General features: G+C 57.6%; 1 protein-coding gene across 2 annotated transcripts; it reads right to left on the bottom strand.

The window, feature by feature from the left end:
• Positions 1-698: 698 nt before the first annotated feature.
• Positions 699-19,511, bottom strand: BCAP31 (B cell receptor associated protein 31). Of its 2 annotated transcripts, none has more exons than XM_055123360.1 (8): positions 19,386-19,511; positions 18,592-18,721; positions 17,209-17,309; positions 12,788-12,935; positions 2,279-2,414; positions 1,662-1,785; positions 1,181-1,281; positions 699-939 (listed from the first exon to the last, which is right to left on the bottom strand). In XM_055123360.1, exons 2-8 carry the CDS (start codon positions 18,681-18,683, stop codon positions 901-903), a joined length of 741 nt encoding a protein of 246 aa, XP_054979335.1. In that variant the 5' UTR covers positions 18,684-18,721; positions 19,386-19,511; the 3' UTR covers positions 699-900. The 2 variants fall into 2 exon arrangements, with proteins under 2 accessions (XP_054979335.1, XP_054979336.1); XM_055123361.1 differs by having other exon boundaries at positions 19,390-19,446.
• Between the last annotated feature and the right edge of the window lie 111 nt (positions 19,512-19,622).

Raw genomic sequence — 19,622 nt, 5'->3', positions numbered from 1 at the left:
GGGACACTGGAGAAGAGCGCTGGTGTCCTGGCCAGGGCAGGCAGGAGTGGAGCGGGAGCCGCCCCACTGGCCGTCAGCACCAACTTCAAGAGTCCTGAATCTTTGGGAACGCGCCCCCACCCCGCCCTCTGGCCCTTATGGGTTAGGATGTATGTGGCAGGTGGCAGGTCAGATCTGGGACAGGCCAGTTGTGAGGACTCAGTCCTGCTGAGGGAAGTTGCCAGCTGAAGTCAATGGGGAACCCCAGGGAGCCACCACCAGTTCTGGGGGGCAGGACGGAACCAGCGTGGGCCCTACCCCATCCAGAACCCCTTTCCACTGCCACGCACTGCCCACGGCTGGCCGCAGGTCACTGCCAAGGGCAAGTTTTCCCTGACAGCTGGCATTAGTCAGAGGTCATCCTGCAAATCTTCACGAGGAGGTGGGGCAGGGAGTGACGGTGGCACGCGGCCACCTTCTCTGTCCCCAACAGGATGACAGGCCCAAGTAGACAGGCCTCTCAGCCACCTGGTAGCCCTACTGGCTTCCTACATCTCCCCCAAGTGCCAAGCCCCAAGGAGATGAACAGGACCTACCCCAGAGAGCGAGCAGGGGGCAGGGAGTCACAGGGCTGGAAGCAGCAGAAAGCGAACTACCCACCCACCCACCCAGCTCCGACATAAGGATTTGTCGGGGAGCACTACTCTGCACAGCCTCAGTCTACACACACTCCGTCCCCCAAACGGAGAACAGATCCTTTATTGACCGCAAGATGCACACTCAGCTGCCTCTTCATACCCTCTCACCAGTGCCGAGAGAAGGAGCCGGGGGCTCTGAGCTGGAGCATGCAAGAAAGGGGGGGCGCTGAGCCTGAAGGCAGCACGAGCAGTGGAGAGCCCCGCGCACAGGAGGCGCCAGGCCTCACTCCTCCTTCTTGTCGGTGGGCCCATCAACCACCGCCTGCAGGGACAGAAACCGCAGAGCGCCAAGTTACCAGGGGTTTTCCCCCTTGAGCTCTCCACCTGGGACCAATACCCCAAGGCCTGCCCAGAACAGCCCTATTGGGACCCGGCTGGCTCTCAGCCTCTCAGCACTCAAGCTGCACCTCCGCCCACCCCAGGCCCCCCATCCAGGCTCTTCCCAACGGGTGCGCCTGCCTCCCCGCCTCCCACGGGCACTTCTCCGAGGCGGGGGTGCTGACCTGTAGCCGGGCGTGCTCTTTCAGCAGGCGGTCGTACTCTTTGGTCAGGCCCTGGGATTGCTTGCGCATGGCCAGAGCCTCGTTCTCGGCTTTCTCCAGCTCTGGGGGAACAAAGCCAGAGAGCACAGGCTTGAGGGCGACCTACTTGCTGGAGACAGGCCCCAGGCCCGAGCGTGGGAAGATGTCGCCTCGAAGTGGGGCGGGCTGGCCAGCCAAGCTGATGGGAACCGGCCACACTCAGGCTCCCAGCAGCCTCAGCAGCTGAGGACAAAGCTGAGTGGGTGGGGGAGGGCAAGCAGGAGGCAGGGCTGTGCCTCTGGGAAGAAACACGGACCCCGGTGGGCGGGGTTTCGTAAACACCTCTGCCAGCTGCGTCCGCCGCCTGAGTTCTCTTGTCTATACCTTGAGCACTACGCCCCTTGCAGGGCTGGGCAGGGAGTCCCGGGGCTCTGGGCTGCTGCCCGCACATCCAGAGACTCACTCTGCTTGCTGACAGCCAGCTCCTCCTTCAGCTTCTTCACGTCGGCCTTCAGGGTCCGGTTCTCCTCCTGTACGTTCCCCAGGCTGTCCTTGCCGTCCAGCTTCCCTCCGTCGGCACCAATCGCCTGGGAAGAGGGCGAGAATAGACGCCTGAACGGAGGGGCTAGGGTTCCCCAAGGGGTGCTGGGCTGCTGCTCAATCCCAGCCCATAAGGAGGCCCAGCCCCTCCACGCATGTCAGCAGCCATCGGTGACTCAAGGCTGTCATTTGCTGACTGCCAGTCATGCCCCACTGACCAAACGCTTTTCTTTCCTTTCCTCTTCCCAGGGCCCGTCACTCAGAAAGGGCCCTGTCCTTTCTGCCCAGTGGGGCTCACCTCCTGACCTGCCTTCTAGGTCCAGCCACTGCCCCATCCCGCCTTGCCCCCCCATGCCAAGAACCTTGGCTCACTGGGGAAGCTGCTCGTATCCAAAGTCTAGCCTGGGGGCAGCAGAGAGAGGTGCCCCTTCCCCTCAAGTCCTCGGGAACCAGAGGGCACTGGTCCCTGATGTGCTCTTTGCCCCCATGCACTCCAGCTTTCCAGCCCATGCGGGAGCAGGCAGGTGGCACAGCACACACCTTTTTCAGCTCGTCGTTCTCCTCCATGTACTTCTTGGCCGCCTCGCTAGCACTCTCCGCCTGTTTCTTAAATGCTTCGTTGGAGGCCAACAGCGTGGCCTGCTGGGAGATGAGTGTCACCACGCGCCGAAGCAGGCTGAGGTTGTTTACAGAGAAAAGGGCGAAGTGAGCAAAAGAGGGAGGAAAAGGGTTGGCGCGTGCTTGCTCTCAGTCACTCTCCCACGTCTGCCTCCAGCCCAGACCTGCCCTCCTGGATTGCCCGGGTGGCCAAGTGTGAGGCCGCCCGCCTGGATCTGGCACAAGGGGAAAGGTGGGGCTGGGAGGGAACTGTCTTCCCACTCCGAGGAGGAACGTTGCTCAGAGCTGGGCCCAGGGAGTGAGGACGCTGCTGCCTGGGTCTACTCATGGGCCGAACACTCGGGCTGCTCTCTCGCCCAGAGAGGGGAACCTGGGCCCAGCAGACTGCAACCGCTCCTCAAGGTCAAAAGGGCGAGAGCACCGTGACTGTACTGCCACCCCATCTCTGGGAACCCAAGGCCCCGCTCCCAAGTGAGAGAACAAGCTGGAATTGCCAAGAGTCCCCACCCCCCTCTCCAAACATGTTCCTACAGGCAGCCGCCAGAACACGTCTGTTAGGTACATTGCCACACGGCCATCTCTGGGGCTGGGACAGAAGGCACAGCGCTCAGCTCATGCCATCCGCAGCAGCCATGATGAACACACGGGTGGCAGTTCAGGGCACGCACTGCTCTAGTTCCCGGCAGGCGCTATTGGCCTGGCAGAGCGATGGTGTCTGGCAGAGAGGAAGGAAGGAAGGACTCCCTCCAGCTCAGTTAAACCATCAAAATGGGGCGCCCGCCCACCGATCCCGCACGCCTGGGACCGCGGCCCAGGCTGGCTCAGCCTGAGGCGGCCAAGGGGGAAAAGGCGCTACCCTCGGCATCCCTATGACAGGTGCCTGTTGTGAGGGGACAGAGTGGCTGCAGCTCCAGGCCGGGTAGCCTGTTAGGGGGGCTCCTTGTCAGATCTGGTGCTGGGACACTTGGGGGGTACCCCATGGGTGCTGGGGAAGAGGTCGGGTGGGTGTGCTCCCCGACCTGGGCCCTGGCAGATCCCTACTGGAAGTGATCACCCCAAGGGAGTGGGTTCACAGGGGCTTCCTGGTTTGGGGAGCAGCTCAGGGGCCCCTGACCGTATGCGGAGCGCCAGGTCGTTGGTTCCTGGCAGGAAGAGTGAGTTTCCAATGACATGTGGTCTCTAAAATTAGCAGCTGGGACCTCGTGGCCCAGGGCTCAGGTTTCCCTGTTTCAGCCCCTACTGCCCACCAGCCTGCCCCCCACTGGGTGGCAGCCCTGGATGTGGAGGGAGCTTTCGGAGCTGCCACACGCCCAACTGCCGCAGGCCCACAGGCCTGGCTGGAGGAAGTCGCCGAGGGCCTCCCAGCGGGAAAGGCAAGTCTGCATGCGCTTCTCCCTAAGAGCATGGTGTGGCATGGGGCAGGGTGGCTCCAAGGACCCCTAGGATCACTGCTCCTCCAGCTGGAAACTGGGTGGGGGGGCATGGGTGCCACCTGGTGGCCCTAGCTGGCCAGCTCCTGGGGGACCGCCCCCAGTAGGCAGGCGGCTGCCACAGGCGGGACTCCAGCAGCAGCGAGTGACCTGGGAAGGGGATAGTGGCAGCGGACACAGTCTCAGCACCCTCCCCACCCCGCCCTGCCTTCCCTGGGAGCAGCAAACAGCCTCCCTGTCCGGGGAGGCTTCTGGCAACCAAGGGCTCTCAGCCAGTCACACCCTCAACCCAGAGGGGCCCAGCCTGCCCCAACCACGTCCCCTGCGGTCTCAATAGGCCTGTTCCTGTAAACATTCCTGATTCGGCCTCAGGTGCTCTGCTCTGCCCCCAGTCTCCACCTCCCTCCCTCTTGAGAGGCCAGGGCCATGAGCGCCCACTGCATGGAATGCCATGGGGTCCTCAGGCCGAGCAGCCCCCTTTGGGGGACTCTGGGTGTGTACTTGGCTCCCCAGCCCCTCCATGGGAACTGGGTGGCCGGCTCTTCCCAGATTGTGAGCAGTTCCTAAGTGACCTTTCTCGAAGACTCTCTGACCACCTCCCCCCACTGTGGTCCCTCCGAGGTCCTTCTCCCCTCGCTGACACATGGCACTACTCTGGTCACACTAGGAACTTGCCGTTCCGGACATACTCCTGGCTTGCCACACGCCCCCCAGGTGGCCGCAGCCGGCTCCTCCCATGCACGGGTGAGCCCACCTCATCACTGCCCCACCCCCCACTCCCCCCCCCCCGCGCTGTACTGCACGGTTTCAGCCTGTCTGACTACACAGGCCACGCCCCTCGGTGAGGTGAGGGGGACAGCACGACGTCAGACCCATGCTGATGAGCCAGCCAGGCTCGTGATTGTGGTGGTAGCCAAAGCACACAGGAAAACACAAGTCACCAAGCCTGGGCAGAGCCTGGTGCCCTGGCCAAGTCTGCAGGGGGCCCCCACAGCGCCCCTCATCCCTGTGGCCTCACTGCTGCTCACCCTCGCACCCCCTCCAATTCACAAACCTGTCCTCCATGTCCCTAACCAGACTCTACACCCCATGTGGGCTCTGCCTGCCCACAGCCCCCAAGGGGCCCTTTCGCTGAGGGCATTCACCAGCTGAGGCATCATGGGGGCCTCGCCTCCGAGGGCAGGCCACCCCAGGGGCTGAGTTTCCAGGGCTCTACAAGACCTTCTCTCTGAGGGGAGAAGCCAGGCATCGGTGGGGTTCCTGAAGACCCAGGGCTGACCGACAGTGCGGGTGCAACGGAAAGGCAGCCACCTTCAGGGCGCGCGCACGCGTCCTTGGCAGACAACAGCCCCTGAATTCAACTTGGCTCCCTCACTCTCGCAAAGGTTGAGCAAACAAGAGAAGGCAGGAGAAACAAAATCTGTGTGGACGAGAGCAACAGGCCAGCCACAGGAGAAGACGTGGATGGGCACATGCTCCACACCAACACGGTCTCTTCCTGCGGGTGAAGAGGTGGACCCGGCAGAAGAGCGGGAAGGGGGGCCAGGTCCATAGGAGCCCCCAGGTGAGCTGGGTAACTCAGGACACCACCCCAGACAGGCAACTGCCCTTTCTTCACTTGTGCTGGACAAGTGAGAAGCTGGTGCCACAGCGCCACCTGTTGGCTCTCCAGGAGGGCTGCCTCAGGGGCAAATGGCCAAGAGAAACAGAGCACCGAAGGGCCGCAGGCCAGGCAAAGCCCAACAGGAGCGAAAAGGACGCCCCTGGAGCTCATCCTCAAGAGCCCAGTGCTAGGAAAACACCGAGGCAGGCAAAGACGAGAGCGATGCCTTCATCAGACACAGGGATGGGCAGTCCCGGGCCACTCGGCCCGCACATCTCCGGCCAAGTGCAGAGACCAAGGGCAGGGCCTGTGCTTGGGGCCAGTACTGAGCTCGTATCCAGACGACTTTTCTTGCAGAGGGGCGGAGGGAGGGGAGGTTGGGCCACACCCAACAGTGCTTAGAGACATACTCGTGACTCTGCTCTGGAATGAGCCCTTGTGGTGCTCAGGGGGACCATAAATGGTGTCAGGGATTCAAACTGGGGTGTAAGGCAAGTGACCTGCCCCACGTACTCTCACACCAACTTCTTCTAACTAGTCATTCACGGGGCCAGAACACGAGTACAGTGGGTACAGCATTGGCCTTGCATGGGGTCCGATCCCTGGCATCCCACACAGACCCCCAGCACTGCCAGGACTAATTCCTGCGCATCGCTGGGTGTGGCACCCAAACTAACAAAAACCACCTAGCCACTGAGAGGGACTCTTCGCAGCTGGGCAAAAGAGCCATTGGCTGCACTGTCCTGATCCCATGCTTAGGAAGATGTGGCAGCCGCAGACGGATCCAATGACTAGGGCCGCAACTGTGGCCCTGCTGCATGATCACCCTCACATGGTCATGGACTGAAGCACAACCAACCCAGCAAGCTGCAAGGTCCCAGGAGTGGCACCTGACGGCCAGATGGCATTCAGGAAGGGCGGGCAGGGTCTCGGAGGTAACACACACAGCACATGCGTAAGACCTTTCAGGGGCGTCTCCTCCCCAGGCTCAGTGGCGGTGCACCTGCCTGGCCTGAGGTGCTGGGTTGGACCCCCAGCACTGTGATGTACACGTGTGTCTTGTGTCCTTATTTTATTTTACCCATGAACATAGTGAGCCGTGATCTGCTGCCAAATCATCCAGTCAGAAGAGAGCTGGAGGTGTGGGAGAGGCACTTGATGTTCAGGACATTTGGCTCTTTTCTGTTTGCATTTTTGTTACCCCTGGCGGTGCTCGAGGGACTAAGTCCAGTCAGGCGTGTACCCAGCAAGCACCTTACCTATTGTAATAGCTCTCTAGCCCCTACGCTGGCATTTTCTTTTCTTCCCCCCCCCCTTTTTTTTTTTGCTTTTTGGGTCACACCTGGTGATGCTCAGGAAGGAGTTACTCCTGACTCTGCACTCAGGAATTACTCCTGGCAGTGCTCTGGGGACCATATGGGATGCTGGGACTCAAACCTGGGTCAAGGGTTTGCAAGGCAAATGCACTCCCCCTCCCCCATTTTACTATAGCTCCAGCCTCTACGCTGGCATTTTCGACTAAGCCAGAAGCTCCTGCACACTCCACTAGATCTCCGCAGACCCTTGTGACTCTCCGTCCCAACCGGGTACCCTCTGTCTCTCTCTCCTTTGCACTCTACCCAGCACAGTCCAGATGTGAACCCCTGAGGGCAGTTGCAGGACCAGCACAGACACTAGCACCAGAGTAGGAAAATGCCCTCAGCTCTCTGTTGGTAGTCAGGGTGATGCCAACAGCTGCGGCTCATTACCCACTCTCATGTACCAGGCACACTGGTGCGACGCGAAGTAAATCTCCTCCCACATGCAGCCCATGAGAGCTGTGTCGTCACTGTGCTCCGTGCATGAGAGTCTGAAGGCGTAACAGGCCTGGGGCCCAAGGCCAGGCTGGACCCTGGTTCATGGTGGCTTGGGCACGTCTCCCCGTCAAGTGCAAGCCCCCGGAGCCCCACGGCACCAACTATGAGCAGAGCCAGCGGCAATAAGCCGAGGTTTCCAGTTGTCGCGTCGCCGGTCTTTCCCTAGGTGGCGCGGAGGGAAGGCCTGTCTGCGGCCATGCCAGATGGTCGAGTGGGGGCGGCAGAAACCCAGCAATCTCCACAACCCGATTTCAGGCCTTCTAGAATCCAGGGACTCAGGTGGGTGACTGGAAGTTCAGTGGTGGCCTCGAATGAGTGGTGTTTTAGGGAGGGTTGAGGAAACAAGGTGTGCAACTCAGCCGGCAGGTCAGCCGCAGAGTGCACTTCAGGTCACTCCAGAGGGGGGTGAGGAGGGCGCCCAGGAAACGGATGAGGAAGCAGCAGACCTCACAGTCTGCCCCTGCCTGTACTCTGACAGAGAGGGCCACAGGGACTCCAGGGTCAGAAGCACCTGGATCGGCTTCTTGTTGCCGTAACTCAGGAGAGCTCGAGTGGCAGTGCCACCAGTTCAGCCTGGACCTGGGCCTCAAGCTGTCTGTCCCTTTAGGCCAGCCCTTGGCAGAGCCCACTGGCCTACTGGGCATGAGCCCAGGTTCCTGCACCATACCTCGCAAGCTGACAGGGCACTCCGAGGGCAGCAAGGGCCGTGAGTGGGGGCTTCTAAGCAGTCTCAGACAGGCTGCGGGAAGGGACCCAAAAGGCTCAGTCACCACAGTGAAGCCAAGGTCAAGGCCCGGGAGAAGGGCGACAGGAAGAGCTGGACCTTCAGGCCCCACAAGTGGGAATGAAATGGGTGCCCCAGGTCCGAGGTCATGGGACAGGTGGGCAGCACAGGCTGGGGAGCGAGGCTGGGAACAGGAAGTCTAGTGGAAATGACAGCACGGGGGGGGGAGGAGGGAAAGTTGTCTAGAATGAGGGGAAAGACAGCTCAGGAGGCAGATGGAGGCAGAAGTGCAGCGCAGCAGACGCCAGGAGCGGACGGAACACAGCTCACCTGGACCCTGACAGACAGGGCAATCAGACTGGTGCTGCACTTCCTGGTGAGGCCACCCCCACGCTAGAGTTGCCGCTCTGCGGACCCTAACCTGGGCTCCTAACCACAATGCATGAACTCCTTGCCAAGGGGAGGCAGGTCGGGAGGGACTAGAACAAAGGGCACAGCCCACAAAGGGGAAGAAACGCAAGTCTGGGGCAGGAAAAGGCACTCTTTAAGCTCAGGCGCCTCTCTGGAGAACAGTCCCACCAGCCTCCTTCCGGCCCACCACAGTCCCTGCTGCAGGTGACCACAGCAGTGCTGCAACCACATCAGATCAGCTCCCAACTAGCTCCTGCCTCCCCTCCCCTCCGCCAGTGGGGCCTGCGCCCTGCACCCCAGCACTTCTCCAGACCCCACTCCCCTTGCTACTGTAGCCTGGGGCTGGCTGCTATCAGCATTTCACTTCCCTGACCTCACCTGGCGTGGTCTCTGCTCTCACACCTTCCAGTCCCACTCCCCAACTCCCCAGCAAACACCGTTGCCCAACACTCACCACAACTTGAAACATGTGCACAGCTGCTAGAAATACTCACCCAGCACTCTACCACATGGCGCTCGGGGACAAATTCTGAGGTTGTCCATCCCACTTCCTTCCCACTGCTCAGGCCACCTGGTCCAAATTTAGTTGGGTCCTTCAGGGGCTCAGGGACAGAGCCAGGACCCATCTGTGATACACATGCAGCATGAAGACAGAGGGAGACGGGACACTTTGGACACAATCGGGGGCCCAAAGAACCCAGAGCAACTAAAGCAGGGGGCAGAGGCACAGAGTGGGTTTCCCCACTGCTCACCAAACCAGAAAATCGGGGGCCAAGCTCCGTGGTCACTGACAGAGAATGCTAGAGGTGGCCCACTTAGCCCACGACAGTCAGGCAAAATCACAAGCTCCCCCGCTGTGGCCAGAGGTGGCCTGTAGCGTGAGACATCTCTGGAGAAAGCGCAGAGCTGAAGCCTCAGCACTGGAACCTTTCTCTCTTGCGAGGCTACATGAACCAAAGTGAACATGTGCCTGGCACACAGAATGGAAACAGGAGATGCCGGTGGGTGTGGTCAAGCCTGCGAAGGGAGGTGGCCCAAGTGCACTGTCACTGTGGTTGATGGCGTCTCGGAGAATTCGCTTCTGTTTAGTCAAAGCCTTGTCTTCCTCCAGGTGACTTCAGCTGGACTCCTCAGCCACTCGCAGGGACTTTAAGTGAGCACGGTGGGGTGCAGCCAAGAGTGCCGAGGACAAGGCACAAAAGCAATAGGGGTGCGGAGCTGAGCTCCCAGGTAGGCCCCCCTCAACTTCCCACCAAGAGCCTGGTAACAACCAGTCAGAAAAGACATCAAGGCGCTCTGCAGACTCCTGAGGGGCAGGCGAGCTGCTTTCAGCACCCACAGTTCACACCGACACAAGAGCTGAATCGAGGTGCCACAGACCTGGGCCCATAAGGCCCCTGCCTCTAAGGCTGCTCCCGTTGACACAGGGAGTCCCAAGCCCTCACCACCACTGAAATCACAGGAAAGGCACACAATGGCCAGAGGGGGCCACCCAGTCCTCCAGCTGTGCCCTTCTCGGAAGCTGAAAGTGTTGGACACTTTGCCAAAGCCACGCCTCTGCTCCACACCCACCTAAACCAGACAAGGTCCCAAGGCACTCTGGGCACCTCTCAGCTCTAGCCCCCAGGGAGTGTGGTGAGGGCCCGCTAGCTGCCTGTCTCTCCCCGAATGCTCTACCTTCTTTAGAAAAAGAACCCTGGGGTGGGGAAATCCAAACTCAGGAAGAACCAGAGAGACGTGGGTGAGTCATTTGGAAAAATTGCTACAATGTACTAGTGGGTACAAAAGGCAAGTCAAAGCAGAGCAGAACTTAAAAAAAAAAGAAACAAACAAAAAACAACCTTATGGCACGGAAAATACTGTGGAAAGACCCAATTGGTACCTGTAGCTGGGTCCAGGTACCAAGTGGGCACTCATCTTCCTTTGTTACCCACACTGTGGGTGTGGCTGACTTCACAGAAAGCAGCTTGAACTCCAGTCAAAAGCGACACTAAACTAAGCATCGTCATGGCGTTTCCCACAAGCCCGTGAGGCTCAGGTGGGCACCGTGCTCTCCACGCTGCCACTAGCCGGGAGCAGGAGTCAACCCTGGCTCACATCCCAAGAACCACTTCTAATCCCCAGAGCACCACCAGGGGTTCTCCTGAGCACAGAGCCAGGGCCAGCAGTGCTCTGGGAATGAGACGGTGCCTGGGATTTGAGCTGAGGGCCCCAACCCCGTACTACGTTTCTAGCCTTATTCTCTTTTTTTGGCTTTTTGGGTCACACCCAGCAATGCACAGGGGTTACTCCTGGCTCTGCACTTAGGAATTACACCTGGCGGTGCTCAGGGGACCATATGGCATGCTGGGAATCGAACCCGGGTCGGCCATGTGCAAGGCAAACGCCCTACCCCCTGTGCTATCACTCCAGCCCCTCTAGCCTTGTTTTCTTATCCCTTCTGGGACAACAGCCTGCTCATGTTTGTGGAGCTAAAATTAGTGACTGGGACCCTCACAAAACCATTCTCATACATAGTGACGCTCAACCCAGCAAAGGGCTAATGGCTTTCTCGGTCTTACACGCATGCTGGCACATAGCAGGCTGAGTTGACAGTTTATCCGCACAGCGCCTGGACGAAGGCTCCTGGAGATCCAGACGGGAGCAGGAGTCCAGGGACTGGCTCACTGCATAGGAGTGGGAAACGCCAAGAGGACAGTGCATTCTGCAGAGAAACGCTTCAACCACAGAGTCGACAGGGTGCACATGAAGACAGCGGGGTGCAGGGGGAGGGCAAGGGATTGGTGCCTTTGTCCCTCCCACTAGTACGCAGGGGCTTGGCTGGAAGCTCCCCGCCCCCAGCACCTGGCTGCAGCAGCACCAGGAGACCAGGACACCACAACCCATTTCCAACCACAATAGGGAGAGAGAACAAAAGGAACATGGCGCACAGCAGGGTAGCCTGGGGCTTTGCCTGGAAAGGTCAGAAGCAAACCAGCCCACACCCTGTGAGCTGAACACTAGGGGACCATTAAGAGGAAATGCAGATCTGGGTGAGTCCCGTGGGAAAATCACTAAGATGCACTGGTGGGTACACAAAGCAAGTCAAAGCAGAGCAGGTATTAGGAAAACAAAGGAAAAATCTAACCTGGTGCATGGCACAGAGGTGAGTTGTGAGGTGATGCAACTGTTATGAGCCGGGAAAGGGTCCGGGTCACTAACTCACTCTCCATTTTTACCTGCCCTGTGGGCTTGACTGACTTCACAGTGACCAACTCTTAACTCCTGTCAACGGCACCACCAAACTTAGCGCCGTGATGACATTTCCCGCAAGCCCGCGTGGCTTGGGAGGGTACCGTGCTCTCACGCTGCTCTCCGGCAAAGGAGAAGTCCTTCACGGCCACTGTCACCAGGCAGGACAGGAGCCGACCTTGCAGCTCCCTCTGCGGATGTGCATGAGCCTGGCCTCCCTCGCAAGGCCCACTCTTCTCGCAGCCTTGCTGTCCCCCACTCCCGGAGCCCAGGACAAGCCTTCCTTCAGAAGCTGCTTCGGGCCTTTGGAGCTGGCTGAGGCCGCCAGTGAAACCCAGATCCTGCTTTGGAGGCCCAAGGCTCCAGATCTGCTGCCCGTTCCGACCATCATGCCACGAGCTCGGCCTTTGTCAAGAGCCCTTAGCACCCAGAACCCAGGACACGAGACCAATTCCCCTACCTTGTCCTGGCCTGACTCCTGGAAGTTTGAAGTCAGCATTGCCTACAGAGGTAGAGTGACCCCGTGTACCGCCATGAAGTGCCACCTGCCACTCTGTAGTTGTGGCACAGTCCCCACGTTCCCCAAATGCCCGGGTACGTTTTCTGAACACCTGAAACCCATATGCAAAGTCACTTGCATGTCTAGTGAAAGTCGTTCAGGTGACCAGAGGCTGAGTGCAGCTGGGAGGCCACAGTCTTCCCACTTGAGTGCCCCACGACAAGGCTCCATGCCCCTCTGCCCTGGCACACTCAGGAACCGGAAGCCCTGTAAGCAGGAGGCAGCGGCAAGCAGGGCCTTGTAGTAGTGCCCACCCAGACACCTTCTGGCCTTTCTTGGACAACTGTATGCTCAGTGCAGGACACTCCTTACAGACACTCTGCCAGCTCTTTCTAGGAGGCCTGGGGAAAGTAGGTCTCAGCCCTCTGTACTGTTTCTTTCTCAAAGGCAACACCAACTCTCATCTCAAGAACGAACGTAGCATGCAGAGCGGAGGGAGAATACGGGTCCTCTCTCTGTCGTCACACTGCCTCTGGGGGTCCGCTGACAGCTGAGGCCTCGGGGGCTACTGTAGCTGCCTGATCTCCAACAGGGCAGCCAGCTCAAGGCCAAAGACTGAGGTGTCAAAGCTCTAAGTTAGCCTGGGGGTCCCTGCCCAGCGCTGAGCCCTCACTCACAAGGACAGCAGCAGGGAAAAGCCAGCAATGTAGAGATTCCTCTGGGCACGGAAAAGCTTCATGTGGAAATGCTCCATGGCCCCGGGGTTGTTCTGGAGGTTCACCTTCTCGGTCACATCGTCATACTTGCGAATCTCACGAACAGCATCTGCAACCAAAAGACACAGAAGCTGAGCTCCCACCTGGTCTAACTCAGGCTGCCAAGAGAGGGGACAGTAGCTTTCCCCAACTATGTGGCTCTCCAGGGCGTGAGGCTGACCGCAGCTGAGGCATTGCTAGCAACAAGGGCCATTCCCCTCTCCCACACTAAGCTGTGTCTTACTCTGTGGACCCCACTGGCAGCCCAGGAAAGCCCTGTGCATGGCAATGCCTGCTAAATGGCCACAAGTGCCCAGCAGTCAAGACCCAGGGGATGAATTCTGAAGCTTCCAAGGTCCCCAGTCCAAGCTCTGGTGCCAGCTTGATCCCAATTACAAAAGGAGGTTTTGCCAGAACTGTGGCAAGAGTCTCACAATGGCGGAATCACTCTCCCCTGACAAGGGACACTCTTGGTCCCTTGTCACCTTCAGTGCATGCCAACTGTCCATCTCCCCCAAACGAGACCCCTAATTCAGAGTAGGAACCTGTGTCACAGTATTTCCAGGGCCGGGCCAGTTCTGGGTGCTGAGGGACACACCATGACTGGTCAGGTGAGTAGGTAGCCTCTGTTCCTGAGAGGCCACCACACACTCATCTCTAACTCAGAACACGAACCAGCCCACGCCTACAGCCGTGTCCCTGACCCCCACCCCAGGGGACTGACTCAGGAGGGTCATGAAAAGCTCTGTGGAAAAGGTTCACTCTCCCCGCCCCAGATCAGCCAGGGAGCCTCGTCTGCTTCTCATCTCTGGGCTCACACTCCTGGCATTTACACTGATCCTGGGGTTACATCTGTATCCCAGGGAGAGTACATGCCAACAAAGTTACAGGTCACAGCTTGACTTGTTCCAGGCTGACTATTCCTATGCCCCAAACCCCAATGCCGACAACCAGAGGTGGGGGACTGTGGGGGCTGACTAGGTCAAGAGGGTGGAGGCCTCGTAAAATCAAAGCCCAGGGAGCTCCCGCACCCCCTTGTCCACTGAGGACACAGTGAGCAGAGACGTCTACGAACCAGCCCACAGCCCGCCTCCCTGACACTGCTCCTGCTGGCACCCCGAGCCGAGACTCTCCCACCTTCAGAACTGACAGAATATAACAATCTTACAGAAATCGCCCCATCATGGGACTTTGGTTTCAGGAGTCAAACTAAGACATAGAAAATGGAAAACTCTTGGGGGCTGGAGAGATAGTACAAGGGTAGGTAGGGAGGTTGCCTTGCATGTGGCCGACTGGGTTTTATCCCTGGCATTCCATACGGTCCCCTGAGAACTGCCAGGAGTAACCCCTGAGCACTGCTGGGTGTGCCCTTAAAACAAAAACAGAAAAATAAAACACTCTGAAAACTCTGAAAACCTTGTTCAGCAACAGTACCACTATAGATGTATTCCAGTAGTAATCGCCTGAGTGTGAGCTGATCCAAGGGAGCCTATACAAAGGGAATTAAGAGGACACTATAATCAAAACAGGCAACTGCACAACCTTCACAAAGAATGAGAGTGCTGGACACAGTGGAGAAGAGGGTACTTGTACTGCATGCAGCAGGGTTCAATCCAGAGCACCTCATAGGGTACCCAGAGCCTGCCAGGAGAGAGCCCTGAACAGAGTCAGGAGTAAATGAGCACTGCTGGGTGTGGTCCAAAAACCAAAAACAGAAAAAAAGAGAGTAAGAATACCATAAAAAGTTAAGACTCGGCAGACAGAAAAAGAACAATCCAAAACAGCATGCAAAGTGAACCAAATCCAATTCCAAACAGCAGGCAGTGGGCAAGAAAGTTAGCTTAATTGGCTGAGTGACTGCATGCTTTGAATTTGAGGCCCAGGTTCAATCCCTGGCACAGCAGGATCCCATGAGCAACACCAGGAGTGACTCCCAAACATCAGGGAGATGGGAGGCAGCAGGGGAACTCCTGAACACTACTGTCTATGGCCCATAAAACAAAACAAAAAAAAAAGAAAAAAATAGTTGAAAATAGTAGAGAAATTTTAACATTCCCACCAGACATTATAAAACATTAAGGGAGGTTCTCTAGGAGGTGTGGATTATGGAAGACTTTCACTTTCTAGACAGAATTTCTGAATAAAGAAATAATGATGTATTATTTGGGGGACTAAAGACATCTCTTGGGGTCAGGCAGAGATAGTACAGGGGTTAAGGGGTCTGCATTATATGCAATCTACTCAGGTTTCAATCCTGACCCCTCATGGTCCTGAGCACAGCTGGGTGTGGCCCAAACCATGTCCCCCAATAAAATGGAGCCAAATAAAGATACCTGTGTTTCTAAGTGACCTGCATCCAGAAACCCCACCTCCCAGAACCAGCTCTCTCCACAGCCAAAGGCAGACTGGGAAGGGACACTGAGAAGCAGGCTGAGAAACTGTGTCCCTGGAGTCCAGGTAGGTCACGGGCGCGTACTGACCTCTCCAGTGCCCTGCCCTGCCGAGCGGTGGCAGAGGTTGCGCAGGCTGCCCTGAGTACACTGGTTCCTTCACACCACTAATACTGGCTACAGGCTCCCTTGTATTCACTGAAGGCTCTGCAGCCTTCATGGTTATGCTTTTCTCTCTTCTCTGAAAAATCATTTAAAAATTACATGAAGGGACCAGAACGAAGTGATAGTACAGTAAGATGCTTGCCTTGCATGTGGCCCACCCAGGTTCGATCCCTGGCATCCCATATAGCTTCCCTGAGCACTGCCAGAAGTGATTTCTGAGCACAGAGCCAGCAGTAACCTTGAGCATCACTGGGTACAACCCAAAACACAAAAAATTAAATAAAAATGAAATGAAGCTATAATAAATTTTTTTTGTGCTCAGCACAGAAAAAAATTATTAAACTCTATTTGTTGTTTTGAGATGCATATTTCAGTTTTTGTCATTCTCTTTATATCGAGGGGAGGGGAGATTTAGGGCATACTGGGTGGTGCTCAGGGTCTATTCCTGGCTCAGGAGTGACCCCTGGCCATCACTGGGGAGACCACATGGTCAGAAGCAAGGCGAAGCGCCTTACCCATCTCTCTGGCCCCTGGGTTCGTGTTTTATTATAACTTAGGTTGTGCTTCTTACCAGGAACATAGATGTAGTTGTCACAGCTGGGTGTCTCTCCATTTCCAAACATTTCTGGACCCCAAAAGAACTGCACCATGGTCAACCATGGTGCTGCAAAGCGCGTCCCTAGCCCACCCGAATGGAACAACCTTCTTCCTGCCCCACCCCATGCTCCAAAACAAAATCTCACACGTTCATTTCCAAGACTCTGTAGCCCGCTTTTCAAGCTGAGGGGTTAACACGCTTGTTCTCTACCCATTCTAGGCTCAAAGGCCACTCAGGGAGAGAGCCCTATTGGCAATGTTCAGCTCTTGGGCTTTGCCAAGTATTTTCAGAAATGTGATGTCTGTTGGCAGCTGACACTCATTGGCATGGCTGGGAAGGGATAGGCCAAATCTGGCCCGTTTGGAGAGAGTGCTGCCTGAACAGATCCCTTCTGGCCCTGAGGCATCAGGAAGGAGAAAGGTCTAATGCTGCAGCTAGCAGGCAGGGCTGTGCAGGTCCCTGAAAGACATCTTGCTCAGAGATGCGATCAAGACCTGCAGCCAAGTCAAACCAATACTGCTGCCCAAGCAGGGCACAAGGAATCCACTTAGCACATCTTAAAAAGGACCTTCCGCCATCACACAAGCCTGAGTAATTCCTCTGCTCTCCAATCACACCAGCAAGTCACAGAACATTTACCTCCAGACAGGGCACTCCCTGGCCCCTGGCCCACTCCCAAGTGTGTTCTGGAGCTGTTTGTCTTTCAAACCCCGGCAGTGCACACCTCAATGTGAGGTTTCTACAATTTCAGGGCTGGAAGGAGAGGCTTGGAGGTTTGGAGCTTGACCCCCAAAACATGCTTCCAGAGACCTCATGGTCCCCCAATATAACACGACACTGTAGTTTCTGGCCCAAGAAGGCTTCTGACTTGGCTGCTCAGTCCCCAGCTCCAGGCCTGTTTTGGGCAATTACAGAGCAGAGGGATGCTGCCAAGGGACCCGAGGGAAACCATGCCTGACTTGTTTCTCTTTCTCTCGGTCCTGGCACAACCTGAGGAGATGCTCCAGAACACGAGCGGGCCCTCCTAAAGCTGCTAGGCAACTGGAATGCCCTGTCAGCTGAGTCAGCACCCCTCTTCGGGGTGCAGAGAGCCTCCTCCTCAAGAAAGACAGGGACTCCTGAGAGGCCACGGCTCTGGGCTTTGCAGCTGACTGAGTAAAGGGTGAGGCCGTCAGCCACAGGGCACTCACCGATAAACAGCAGGACAAGGATAACAATGAGAACCACAAAGAAGGTATTGCCGTAGGTCACGACCAGCTCAACCAGGCGGGATTTGAAGACTTTCTGCCACCTGCCAGAGGAAGACAAAACAGATAGGGGCTGAGAGAAAGAACCCTCAGGAGAAAGGTCCTCCAACACTGATCCTGTTATGTCCTCTTCTCCTAACAGCTGAGTAGCCCACAGAACACTCAGCTTCAGCTGCTTACAAATCTCCAACCTGACATCTGTTTGGGAGCAACTTAGAAAAAAAATGCATGTTCAAGTACAGAAATTTGCAGCCAACCATTCTTATTGAGTGGGAGTCTCAAAAGGAAAATCTGCTTCTCCTCTCATCCCCCTAGATAGATTTCAAAATTCTCTGCCCCACATGTGTTGTTTAAATTGTTCATGTGACCGATCTGGCTTCATCGAAGCACTCAGCACCCTGGGTATTTATGACGCAGATCCAAGCTTCCCTTTATTTCCTCCATTTTTTTTTGTGGCCCAATTCAGCTAACAGAAGGAAGCCTGCAGAAGTGGTTGATGCAATCACAACACCATTACCAGACCTCAAGAATATCAATGAGAATCCCTGATTATCAGAGTCGAGTCCCAAAGTCCAACAGCAGCATTTTTTTTAATAGTTGGTTAGTGTCAAGGTGGCCTGAGTAAGTTTTGAATCTGCATTTAGTGCTAAGTAACTTAACTCTCTTATTCTGCCACTCTCCCCTTTCCTTTTGTTTTCTCTCCCCCTGTTACTTTCGGTAGAAACCAGGCTGGCCTACAAAGTCCTCCAAATTTCTGGTCCCACAGAGCCACTGGTGCGGCACACAGCCTCTGGACAGTGCGAGGTGTGGATGGCCCTGGGTTGGGGCCTCCTGGCATGAAGACCCCGCTGAAGGAAGCGTGGGTTTCCCAGGGGCCACACCAGGGGCTGCATTTCTCAATCAAACTTTTTCGGGTATCTGCAGCGGCAGCCTTATTTGAAAGGTCCTAATTGAAATCAGTGTTAACAGACCGATGTATCATTAAAAATTCATTTCCTCTTCATTGTTAAGAACTCCTGTCCGATCAGTGGGCCTCAGGCCTCATCCTCCACAGAGTGCGTAAAGCTTAGGCGGCCACTGCGCAATGCTGGAGAGAAGGCTTAGGAGGACAGAAGTCACCAGGTCGGCAACAGGAGCCTGCGGTGCCACCCCCTGCCCACTAGGGCCCCAAAGGGAGGCGGGAGAGCCGATGTGAAGCAGGGCTGTGTGGAAGGCTGGCAGCCGTCCTCTGCACCCCTGCCACCCCCAGCCCAGACAGGTTTGACCTGTTCACAGCTGGCCTGGTGTCTGGGCCCACCAACTGCGCGCCCGCGCCAGAGCCCGTACCTTTTTGGGGAAATGAAGGGGATGCAGAGAAGCAGCACCACAAAAACCTCTGCGTAGAGGAAGGTGGCCACGGCGGTCCACTGAAGACTCATCCTGTCCCCGAGTTTCCGCCGAGATGTGGGTGGGTCTCCTGCGGGCCACACAGGGTGGGAGTTGGGGGAGCCAGCAGGCCCCGGCCCCCAGTCTGGGGCGCACTTGACTCACTGGCCGTGTTCCACCCCTCAACCCTGGTCCAAAGACCCCACTTCGGTCGACCCCTAGAGCCTTGGCGGGGTCAAGGGCCGGAAGCTGGCACTGGCCAAGGGAGGCGCTTTCACCCCAAGCAGGGCAGCGCCCACCCCGCGGCCGGCGTCTTTACCAGCCTCCGCTGGGCACAGAACAGCTCGCTCAGAGCTCGTCCTGCCCCCCCCCCCACGAAAAACGGCTCCTAAGGGTGGGAGCCTGGACCCACCGCATGCTAGAGTCATCACCCAGCGCCTCCCCACTCACAGAAAGTTCTAGTGCGAGCGGTCTCCCCGCACGCCCGAGCCGCCGTCCGCCGGGGCGTTGGTCCAGCAAGAAAGACCCCCGAGCCGAGGTGGCGAGGTCCCTGTGGGCTCCCCAGGCTCCCGCCGAAGCCTCGGATGCGGCTCTGGCTCGGCGCACCCGCAAAGGGCTTCCGTGGCCGCCTCCGCGCCACGCACCTGGCCGCCCTCCCGACTCTCCACGGCCCGGCCCGGATCCCGCCCCGCCCCCCGTCGGTCCCCGCGGGCCGTCGCGGCTCCTTGTCGACAGACCCCGCCGGCAGCGCTCACCGACTTTTCCACAGCCTCCGCACACGCCCGGCGAACACCGACAAACTCTCCCACCACAGCTCCGGCCCCACCCCTTCCCCCCAAGCCGGAAACCGGAAGCGCCGGGACGCTCCGCCCCTTCTCTTGCGCCGCCGTTCCTCCCGCGGCCGCTTCCCGCCCCGCCCCTCACCCTCGGGAGAGAGTCTGGGAATGTGGGAGAGGATGGGTGGGGCGGGGCGGAGCCTGGTGCGGAGGCCT

This window comes from Sorex araneus, chromosome X (assembly GCF_027595985.1).
Source record: "Sorex araneus isolate mSorAra2 chromosome X, mSorAra2.pri, whole genome shotgun sequence".
Lineage (NCBI taxonomy): Eukaryota > Metazoa > Chordata > Mammalia > Eulipotyphla > Soricidae > Sorex > Sorex araneus.
Note: the sequence above shows the minus strand (reverse complement) of the source record. Positions and strands in the feature narration are given on the sequence as shown.